At 44.0% G+C, this 12,015-nt stretch overlaps 1 protein-coding gene across 2 annotated transcripts in view; it reads right to left on the bottom strand.

The window, feature by feature from the left end:
* Positions 1 to 12,015, bottom strand: part of TBC1D32 (TBC1 domain family member 32) — a 238,286-nt gene that overhangs the window by 31,853 nt on the left and 194,418 nt on the right. For both annotated transcript variants that reach the window (XM_019520032.1, XM_019520033.1), the window contains exons 31-32: positions 8,450 to 8,590; positions 4,884 to 5,072 (exon numbers count right to left, since the gene is read on the bottom strand). In XM_019520032.1, the coding sequence (XP_019375577.1) occupies positions 4,884 to 5,072; positions 8,450 to 8,590 (330 nt within the window). The remainder of the gene's footprint in view (positions 1 to 4,883; positions 5,073 to 8,449; positions 8,591 to 12,015) is intronic.

Here is a 12,015-nt window from a genome sequence, read left to right as displayed (position 1 = left end):
CTCCATCCTTTGTAGGCTTTTCTTTTTAGCCTTAGGAGGTCTGCTAGGTCCCTGGAGAGCCAGGGGGGATGCTGTGCCCTCTTGCTGCCTTTCCTTCGAGATGGAATAGACTTAGCTTGTCCATTGAGGATCGCTCCCTTGAGGAGCAACCACTCTTCTTGAACTCCCTGGGGTCATGGTCCCTTAGGGCCTGACTGACAAGCCTCCTGAGCTTGTCAAAGTCGGCTTTTCTGAAGTCAAGGACTTCTGTGTTGCTGACTGACTTGCCAGCTTTACGACGGATGGTGAAGGTAATCAGCTCGTGGTCGCTATCACCCAGCTTCCTGTCGATCACTAGGTCACTGATTAGGTCATCCCCTGTAGCCAGTACCAGGTCGAGCAGCCCTTTGCCTCTCATTGGCCCACAGACTTCTTGAGTCAGGCAGAGGTCATCCACACACGAGAGGAAGCTTTGCGACTGCTCGGATTTTGCTGAGTGATCCTCCCACAAGATGTCTGGGTAATTGAAGTCACCCATGACAACCATGGTCCTGGAGCATGCGGCCTCAGCCAGCTCCCGGGTGAACTCCTGCTCAAGCTCAAGACTTTAGGTGGGAGGTTTGTAGTAGACTCCCACCGTTGTGTCCCCTGTGCCGTGTTCCCCACGAATTTTAACCCAGAGGGTCTCTAGCTGTCCACCCTGGTCGTCAACATCAGCTTGCAGGGACTTTTAGACAATCTTTTCTTTCATTCCTGAATCCTATATAGTAACAGGTGGCACCCTTTTCCAAGCTGTGGGCCAGAACAACCCAGGTTCAATCCAATGCAGGCCAGGTGGCTATGGCAGCACATAAGCACTGGAGGTGTTTCCCCTCACCTCACACTAAGGCCAGCCAGCTGGGAGCTGTACCCACTCTGCCACTGCTTCCCCCAAACCCCTGCTCTGCAGCAGTCATGTGGGCAGATGGTGCTGAGCTGCACCAGGATCAGGTGTCTGAAAACTGTCTACTCTGCTGCTACTCACCATGGTTCCTTCTCCCCCAGCCATGGCATGGATACAACTGTAAGCTTTTCAGTAGAGCTCCCCACAGGCTGGAAGCTACACCCATGCTGCAGTTGAGATGGGAGAAGTGGCAGAGCAGTTTAAGGATGCTCAGAGCCAGTGCAGCTCCGCAGCTGTCTGGCCCAGCTGGAGTACAAGAAAAGCTCCTGGCCTGCCATGCTGCCAAAACCACCCGGCCCATGTCACACCAGTCCCAGGTGGGTGGGGATAAACAGCAGCAGCATCAGTGTATTTGGAAGTTTCCTGGCTCCAGTGCAGTTTCTCTCTGCCTGGCCCAAGCAAAGCCCTCCAGCTCTGTGGGCCAGATCTAGTTGCTCTGCTAACTGGGTCCAGCCCATGAGCTGTATATTCTTGATCCCTTCTGTAAAGACTTTTTCCTAATCATGAATTAAATTTTTCATCATCATACCATAAACATGCAAATATACTTCATTTAGTCTGCTGGACAGTGATATCACAAGGGCAATCACAGAGGTATGCCCCAATCACCTTCACCAACATATTTCTGGGTTTGGAATCTGTATGGGTGCAAACAGGTGGGTTATGCACAACAATGGCCTGAGTGGGGCTTGCTGTTGTAGTATAGACATGGTCTATAATTCCTGCACTCTAAATGGCTCCTGCACTTTAATTCATCTGTGCATTAAATAAAGGGGAAAGAGGCCAAAACAAAGAACGAATTTAACACTGCTACAAAGTCTTTTTGGCTGTGGGCTTTATGACTAGATGGAAGTGCAAGGTTCACCCTGCACTCTTCTGTGCCAATACCATCCATAGAAGAAAATACATATACAAGATAGGAACAGGTTCCAAAAAAGCTACCACAATCCTTCCCTTTGTGAGGGGAGAGGGTGAGGAGAGGACAGAGCTGAAACTCAGCCAGTATGCCCAGTGATATACAGATGCCAATGTTTTGGGCAGCATACACTATGGGATACAGCTGTTGCAGCATGCTCTACTTGGCACAATATAAAGGGAGGCTTTGTTCTATTCCTCAGCAGTAGGGGAAAAAAAAGAAAAAAAACTACTACCCTTTACATGAGAAGGTTAGATAAGAATGTGATGATTTATTCCTTATTTTGCGTATCACCTTTTTGGCTGTTTTTCTTTCATTTTATTATAATTTTCCCTACTGCAAAAGAAATCAGATCTCTTGAAAGCTTGAGGGTTATGAAAGCATATTTTTTGTTTAAATTTGTAATTCAGTTAGACATAATGCACAGAATTTAATTAGGTACTTTAATTAGGAACTCTGCATCCTACAGATTTTTACTGGAGTGGAATACTTTCTTTATTTCATGGTCAGGAAAGCCATTGAAACTTAATCCCATGCTGATAACAGTACCGTGCAGACAGTTGCTCAATCTACCTGCTGATGCTAAGTCCTTCCCAGGGGTCTTGTCAATGTATTAGTTAAGCTGACAAGAAAGCTGATAGTTGAGCATTTTTTTTCAAACATTTTGATCTATAAATTTTATTTTTTTACAATGGTAAACAGGAAAAGTTACCATATGCCCTGCTGAATCAAAATGTGCTACTTCCTTATCATTGTGGTTCATCGTGGCAGTTCAATAACAAATATAGCTTTCTACTACCAGGGGATACTGTTGTGTTAGCAAAAACACCTAAACTTTGTCCATCAACAGTTGAAGGTGGTCAAAAAAAAGAAAAAGAAAATCCAAAGTACAGTTGTAAAGGTGGAAGCATTACATTTAAGTGGCACCTGGCTGAGAAAATATTTAAAACATTACTTTGTTGAGAGGACACCACCCATCTTGACCTGAGATATCAAAATTTTATATAGAACTTATAACACAGGCTCGTACCCCCATGACAGAATCAATCTTATTGGTCACCAGCTGCAGATATTATTTTCAAATAGTTAATGAATCTCAACCATCCAAGATAATATGCTTGCTTTGATCATATTTGTAAGACTGTTCTCATAAACAAACTAGTTTTGATCCAGTGACATCAAAATTAAATTACTCGATGCAAGGCATATGTAAAACAAATGACCAAGTCTGGCTTTTCTAGCTTATTTGCTACCTTGAACTCACATGATTATCTTGAATTTGCACATATACTGCTAAAGAAGAAAAGGAGAAGAAAAAGTTTGTTTTTCTTTTCTGTTGACTCCAGTCACGGTCGAGGAATAATGGAAACTCAATGCCTTGTGCTATGTTTTCCCTGTTATCTGCTTATTTGACATTGTTCAATTAGTATAGAGACCAGAAAGAATGCACTGAAGCCATGTTAAAATATAATTACTGTTTTTTGTATTCAGTTTCCACCTAACTCTAAGACTCCTATATATAACAAACTACCCCCTCCCCTCCCCCCATGATTGCTAGAGAGTTATAAAGATTAAACAATAAACAAGAATTAGTGATCTGGTTATTGAAATAACCCCAGACAACAAGACTGACCAATATAAGAGGAGAAATGAGTTGCATCAACTCCTGTAAAAACTTAGGGCACCCTGTACCTGAAATTTCCAAATCAACTGAATGTCAAAAGTGTCTCATTATATGTAGATGCAACTAGTCTTGAAAATAAGATTCCTTCCCACATTTGAATTCTGAAGCTACTGGTTTCAGTAACTGTTGCTTTCTGCTTCGAAATATGTTTGGCATGTGAGACTGGAAAATCAGATAATTATGTCAAGGGGTGGGTAATCAGTTTCTTCCTAATTTATTTTCACATATTTGTCAGATTAGCAAAAAGAAGACCTTCATTTTCAATTGATCCCTTATTGGAGCTGTCATATCACCACCCCCTGACAGGATTCCTTTCATTCTGTCAGCAATCAAATGCATATATCCATTGAGTATATGGCTATAAATGACTTGGAAACAATTTGCAATCATATTTTAATTTTTTTCAACTGGATTTCAAATAAAGAATTACCTTTTTTCCTCCAGATATTATGTTACACTTTTAAATTGCTGGCACAGTGCACAAATAAAACAGATAGGGTACAGACTACCTTGGCATCTATTCAAGCTTTAGGGTAAGTTACCTTAAAAAATCTTTTGCAAATAGGTACCAAACTCCATATGTTGTAAGACTTCCAGGCAGACAGGAAACAAAGTATAAAATTATAGTAATACAAACGCACAACCCTCACAAAGCCCTTCCAATGAGGCAGGCATAACAATTACAGTGATTAGAACATAACTCTCATAGTTTCATAGGTGTTAGGGGCTGGAAGGGACCTTTGCAAATCATCGCTAAATCTACTGAAGCTAAAATAGGCAGACATTGCATAACTCTACTCCCCAAGATTTTACCTAATTCCATAAGATGAAAGCCATATATCCATCCAGGGATCCACAGTCCACCCATTTCCCAGTGGAGCCAATGGGAGTATTTTCACTGATTCCAATGGGAACTGGGTAAGTCCTCATGCAGCAGTATTGCCTTCTGAAAAATATTACATTTTTTCCTGTCCTGTTTGAGGGAAAAACTAACTATTATGCATGGTGAATCAAACTAAAAGAAAATCAGTGGGAACACTTCAGAATTCACTGGATTAAATAACATCTCTCTTTTCAGACATGTGGTTTAGATTTCCTCTAGTCCAGCAGTTTTCAGACTGTCTTCCATGGAAACCTAGGGTTCTACAATAGGTCATTAGGGAGGATTTGAAGAGACTGGGGACAATGGCAGAGCAGGCCAGGAGGCAATGCACCGTCACGGCAGAGCCAGGTCACCCTGAGCCATGGAGCCAGGGGTAGGAGCTCCGCAGCAGAAGAAGCAATATGAAAGGGTTCTCAATCTTTAGAAAGTTTGAAAACTACTGTTTTAGTCTTATTACTTAAAGATAAACATGCATTACTTTGAGAAAAACCTGGAGGTCTTGTGTCTGGGTGTGCTGCAGAATATCTTGCTGTAGATGTCTGAACACAGATATACACATATATATCTGATAATCAGGACCCAGAAAAATACATGTGGCAATATAATGACAGATCTCACTCCAGTCCATGTAATTCCAGAAGCACTGAGTTAGCCATTGCTGACAAATCTAAGGGGAAAAAAACAAAACAAAAATATTCAACGTTTTAAGGAAATTCTCTAGTATTTAACAAAACTGATTCACAACTTTTCTACACTGCCCTACTCAGAGGTGAGAAACCCTGATTAGTAAGATGCATATTTAAAATGATACAGTATTTAGCTGGCAAATATATACTTCATTATGGTATCTGTGGGTCTTCAAAAATGCTCCTGTGGATCCCCAGATTTAGGAAAAATGTTCTCTCACTGAACAAACTTATTTTTTCCCCTGGTGCTGAGACGTGAGAACGTAAGAGATGCTGTGATTCCTACTACCCTATAACTAGCTCCACATAATTCAGGAATCTTCTGTCCATGACTCCAAAGTAGGTGCACAGGGATTGGGAATCACTATGGCAATGAATGCAAACCAGCACAGTTACCATACAATGATTCCTCCTTTGAGGACTTCTCCTATAGATCACCAGTCTTGAAAGATTAACAAGCTCAAGTGACCCTCTGAAAAGTACAAGACAAAAAGGAATTCAGAGCCAGGAAGTAGCTTCTTTGATCTCAAAATTATGACACAAAATTGACTCCTAAGAACTTTATCCTGACCACAAAACAAATTGACCCAAAAGACCCAAGATGCAAAAAAGGCATAGCAATGGAGCAGACAAAAACAAAGGACTTTCCATTAAAAGCAACAGCTGCTCTGCTGATATGAAAAAGGACTTCTGAAGGAGAATAAAAAAAATATGCTGAAGGACTGACTATCTGCTGATGATAGTCCAAAGGATACAAAGTACAGCAGAAGCCAAGGTCATCATTTTATATTGCTAGCCCTGAGGAACACTGCTAAACAAGGCCAAGTGGTCTGGAACTATCAAGGTTAATCACCCAAGTTTCAGAGACAAATGAACACATCCCACTAGTGCAGATGTTAAATTAAAAGTCCAGTGAAGGGGAAAAATACTCATTTTTATGTATGGACATTTCTTAATGTGATTTTCTTTCACGGGGATGGAGCTTTGAAGGCATGTTTCATGTGTATTTCCCTCTAAATTAAACGATTTCTGTGCCTCCTAAATGAACAGTCGGTACTTCCCTGAGGCACCTTTGCATTTATTGAATGGGGATGGAAGACACAGTCTTTAGCCATTCCATTCCCCACATCTGCGTGAGACTTAAGATGTGTACAGTACATTACATTTAGCTCTAGCCCACAAATCCACACTCAGCCCCCAAGTGTTTAAAAATATGCAGCTGTAGAAAGTACTGAGATTGATTAGATCACAACAGCCATGCCTTGGAATTAGATCTGCTATTCACACACACTGACTTTAATATAAGTTAAGTTGCTTCCATGGTTTAACTGAAGCACTATTTTTTTAATACTCAGTGTTGCTAAATATGGCCACAAGTAGCAAAACAGCTCTTGTCTAGTGGCTAGTTTGTATTACAGTGATTCTATGCTGTAACTTTCTTTGTTCTGCCCCAACAATGTGCCTCAAACTCTGAACTGGATGGGCGACAAGGAAAATCATTCAGTCTCCATGCTCATAAAGTCCTAGACTTCTTTACGGCAGCTTCTAATAAAAGTGTTAATTAGTGCCAATGGTGAATTATTTATGGGCTGTGCAGTTGCTCAGCACTCTAGTATTCAGACTTCTCACATACAATAATGACATTATCCTTGTAATGTCCCTGTAAGGTAAAGAAATCTCAGTATCCAAACACTACAGACAAGGAACTGAGGCGTAAAAAGATTAAAGACATGATTTTCAGATGAGCTGGGCATCAACAGCTTCCATTTACTTGGGAAATATTGATCTTAATCCTTTGAAAATGAGGCATGAGGTGACTTGCTCAATATCATGAGGAAAGCTTTGGCAGAGATTGTAATAGGATCCAAATCTCCTGAAGCCCAGTACTTTAAGCACAAGACTATTATTCTAGTCCTGTGACAGGGACCTTCTGATGAAAACATTTCTCCTACAGGAATTAGAATTCAGCAGTAATTTGGCATGCTCAATGTCTCTAAAACTTGGACAATTAACCTTGGTAATTTCAGACCCCTCGACTTTGTTTAGATGAGGATAAGATGTGTTTTGTAAGGACATATTAATTAGCATATCCTAACAACATACTTTGCAAATCCAAGTTAAAAAGGGACAACTGACTTCAATGAATGCAGGCCAAGCATGAGTAGATGCCTTTTGTTATTTTGCTGTCATGTCCTTCATATTTTAAAATATAGCCTGTGCCTTTCCCTTTAAAAACATTTTTTTTCTGTACTAATTTTAAGCATCTCAGCCTTTGTGGGTAGACTGAGATGTATAAAATAAGCAGGAACCTACTGAATTCCTGATTCTGTGGGTTCTGTGAAATCCGGCATTGCCCACGAAATGCAGCCGATGCCTGCAAAATCCAGAGGGGGGTGGTGCGCGTACTGAATATAAAATGACAGCTCTCCAGAGAGAGCTAGTAGTTTTTAGCACACTGCGGCAGCCTGCCAAGGTGGGAAGGGAGAAGGCGGCTGCACACTCAAAGGAATGCTACTCTTCCATCTCCACTGACTGGCTGTGAGGGCTGCCTGCCATGTGGACCTGACCCCATGCACCAATCAGCAGTGAGGGGTGGGGCTGCACGACAGCCCTCACAGCCAGCCAGTGGGGACACGTGACAGGCAGCCCATGCAGCTAATCAGTGGTGAGCGGCAGGACCACTGTGGCCCTTTGGCCAATCAGAGGTATGGAGCAGGAGGGGAGCCATGGTCTGCCTGTGAAATGGCTGCCCAGGCCTGCATTCTGCCCCCACAAATTAGATAGGTTCTTACAAAAAAGGAAGGAGAAGAAAGCAGAGATGGAAAGGCCTGGAGGGCTAAAGAATCATCTCTTTTAACTAAACGCTGTAAATAAGCCTGTACCTGTCTTCATAAAGAAAACATTCATGCCATCAAACTTGGCACAAAAAGATCTTTAGAAAGGCTCAAGTTAGGGACAACAGTAAGTTTTGGGGGGGTTTTTTTACTGATCTTTTCTGTAGCACCAATGCTTAACTAGTTTATTTTGGTGGACTTTATACATAAAGAAAGGGGAAGATCCTCAGGTGAAATAAAATGTCATAATGACATTGAAGTCAACTACTTTCCATTTCAAAGTATGTCAAGTGTATATTTGTATCCCTACACATTTAAATGATATTTAAAAGCTACAAAATAAATACTTCTCTTTTAATGTGACTTTGTTTTGTCTGGATGAAGTTTGAAGTTTCATTCTTAAGTCTTTTCACTGTTGCTGAGTTTTATAGCTTGTTATACAGTTGAATCTAACATGGAATGTCCTTGATTTTATGGATTTAAGTCAATACTTAATGACATTTTAATTCTCTTTCATAAATTACCTGTGATGGAGTGAAACCAGACATGTGGAAAGCTGAAAAGACAAGCGGCAACTCAGCCTTCAGCAACATCTCAATGTAGTGAGCACTGCAAAAATAGACTGGATGGATACCAGATCCTGCTGTATCAATAGCTAGGTGTATCTGACCAGGAGAGAAACAAAGGGTGAAAATCACTGCACAACAAAAGAGGAAAACATGACTTCACATAGGCACCTTTCTGAACCCATATTTTTGTTTCTCCTTCTATCCCAAGTCAACACATATAGATAAAATATAGTAGGAAAAAACAAAGTAATCTCACAAATGTGTCTAAGAAATATATATTACTCAGTACCAGCATCAGAAAAACCTGTAGTAAACTGTACAGAAAATTGCAAAATTAAAAATGTTTAGCAGTTATGCCTTTCTGTTGATTACCCAGTTCCTTATTAAATGCATTTATGGATGAATGTATTTAATGGATGAAGCTGTATTTTACATGAGGGAGTAGAGAATAAAAGACGGTTCCTTACTAGATTGTAGGTGGGGAACTGGATGAAGCTTTTAGGATGTGCCAAGCATGTTTGCATGTGTATGTCCATGTGTGCTGGAGGGGAGCGGGGGGATGTGGAGGGAAGGAATGAAGATCTGTTTTATGGGGGAAAGGATTGAGAAGTTATCAATGGAGAATGCTCTGAGCATATGGCTTTTCAAGTGATGAGCCTTTGGTTTACTGAATATTCAGTGGCTGACATGGAGCCCTTGTCTTCTTCCCCTTTCCCCTGCCTCCCTTCCCATTGTATCCTTCTGCACAGGAATATTCCCAATTGGATCTTTCCACTGGACACAATTGATATCTCACAGGTGAGAGTTATGCATTAGAAGTTAAAAATTCTGGCTACTTGCTCCCTGCAACAACACTTATTCCATGCAGCTATGGCTCTCGTCTGGGGCATGGAGCACATATAGCGGCTCTGGCCATGGTCTTGGGCAGGCAGCAGCGACTCTGACGTGGCACCAGCATGCATAGGAGGTAGCTACAGCTACAGCCTCAGGTTGGGGATAGAGCTGCAGCTGCAGCCACTGCCTGCTTTGTGCTGGTACTTGAATCCAAGACATGGCTTTCTCCCTCCACCCTCCCCACTCCCTATGTGGAAGGGGGAAAATACTTAGCCTTGGATTTAAGTAAACACTGTACTTCATCTGATGAAGAAAACAGTTACTATTCAGGCTTGCTGTTTTCTGTATTATTTAGTTTATAAAGCTGGCACTCTGCTCTGGCTTCTAAGAATAAGATGAACAATTTCATTCTATCTTTATTAACACCGCTTTTTCCAAAAGAATGCTGAGTTCAGAATGAGCCCCAAGGTTAAAGAGTGGTGCAGCTAAGCAATCTATCCCAAAATAATAATAAGAAAAAGATTGATTTAAGTTGATTTAGCTTTTTTGAAAGTGATAGGGTGAAGTCAAAATAGGAATATGGTGTTCAGAAGGCATGCCTACACCATTACAGCTATCTAGGCTGCTTCTGAGACCACTGTGCCCACCCATTTCCACTAACATGTTGCAAGACTACTAACACACTGGTGAAGACATCCGGGGCCATACCTATGTGACAGCTGTGGAGATTTCAGTTCCCTGTGTGTTCGGGAGCAGCTGCTGGAGATGAACCCAGAGTAGCCTCTGCAGTGAACTTCTGGGTTTGCAGCATGTCACAGCAGGGCGGTGCTCATGATCAGCCTGGCTGGGGGAGACTGCTGTCATGGTATAGCCATATGCAGTGTATCCTGTTGCCCCCTCATTTGAATTTTCATTCAAAACAAATTGAATTATTTGCTACTTTGGTGTTGGAGTCCAGACCAGATTTATTATCCTCTGTTATTTTAACACCCCTAGTTGTACTGGATAGATTCCCTAATGTGGGATATGGATATATATGTCATCATAGTACTTAAATCACTCCAGGTAATTTCAGGCTTTTTGCTCATTGGTGTACATGCCCAAAGACCTTGTTTATGGACTACAGGTAGCAGAGAGGCACCACAGCAAGAATTTGATTATTACTTTGTCAGTATAAAAACTTGTGTTGGCAGAAAAGAACTATTTTATTTGGTCCCAATCCTTACAAAGGGTACTCCATTTCTCTAAGGGACCAGCTATTTAGCAAATAGATCTCTATGTACTCAAAATAGATCTCAAGCCCCATGGGCACAGGTGGGGATGACTGTGAGCAGCCCTGACCCCGCACGTCCTGTACTTGCCTGTCTGGGCTCAGCAGTGGTGGCAGTGGGGAATAATCTTCTGTTCAGCATGGGGGAAAAGCGGCTGCTCCCCCTCCCACCACTGGCACTCCCTGCGGCAGCCACCCAGAGCCCATGTGGGGCTGTCTTGTCTCTCCTCTGCATCTCTGCTGCCCATGGGGCAGCAGTGTCACCGGAGTGCAAGCACAGGCAGCCCTGTGTGGGCTCCAAGCACATGCGGCAGGGAGTGTCGGCAGCAGAAGGGGATGGGCTGGTTTTCCCCCATGCTCAGCTGCAGTTTGTTCCTCGCCGCCGCTGCCAGCCTGGGCCCCATGCCAGCTCCAGGCTTGTCCATCAGGCTAAGAAGCAGCAGGACAAGAATTGCTGCTGGGGCAGATGAAAGCGCCCCACTCCTTGCCGCCACTGGGCAGTGTTTCCTGGGGGAGCCCACACTGCGCTAGGTTCCACTGTGGCTCCTTTGCCACTGGCTCTGTGCTCTCCCAGCATGGCTGCTCCACGCAGCCACTGCTGCTGCACTGGGCAGCACAGAGCTGGTGGCAAAGGAACTGCAATGGTGGAGCCTGGCTTGGGAGGGGGGTGCGCTTTTGCCCCATGCCCAGCTGTAGTTTGTTCATCACCACCACTGCCAGCCTAGGCCCTGTGGCAGCTCCAGGCTCATCTAATGGGCTGAACAGCACTGGCAGCAGGGCACAAACTGCTGCTGAGGCAGGGGAAAAGCAGCCATTCTGGCGCTCCCTGTGGCAGCTGCTTGGAGCCTACACGGGGCTCCCTGTACCTGCTCTCCGTTGCCACCACTGCTCCACAGGCAGCAAGGACACAGCAGAGAGGCCAGACAGCCCTGTGTGGGCTCTGGGAGGCTGCCACAGGGAGTACTGGCAGCAGGACGGGCCACCGCCCCCCGCACTGAGCAGCAGCTTGCTCCCCACCACTGCTGCTGCTCAGCCCGGCTGGGCAAGTGCAGGGCACGTGGGGTCGGGGCTGCTTATGGTTGTCCCTACCCATGCCATGGGGTAGGACAGGCAGGGCTAGGAATGAGGGGGCATGCAGCAACCAGCAGCAGCCAGGCAGGAACACAGGACCCATGCCAGTGCCAACACTGGCAAGGCCCAGAGTGGGCAGGAGTAGCACAGGGGTCCCAGATGGCTGGGGCTCTACAGAGCCAGGCCAGCTCCCCTCTCTCCCTGCTGGTGCAGTGCGGCCCAGCTTCACAGACCCCTGCCAGCCTGTGGCCTGCATTCCTGCTGCCCCACTCTGGGCCCCACCAGCACTGTTCCTAGGACTCTGGCATGGGCCCCGCACTCCTCCATGGCTGCTTGCGTCCACTCC

This window comes from Gavialis gangeticus, unplaced genomic scaffold (assembly GCF_001723915.1).
Source record: "Gavialis gangeticus isolate Ggan-Ray unplaced genomic scaffold, GavGan_comp1, whole genome shotgun sequence".
Classification (NCBI taxonomy): Eukaryota; Metazoa; Chordata; order Crocodylia; family Gavialidae; genus Gavialis; species Gavialis gangeticus.
Note: the sequence above shows the minus strand (reverse complement) of the source record. Positions and strands in the feature narration are given on the sequence as shown.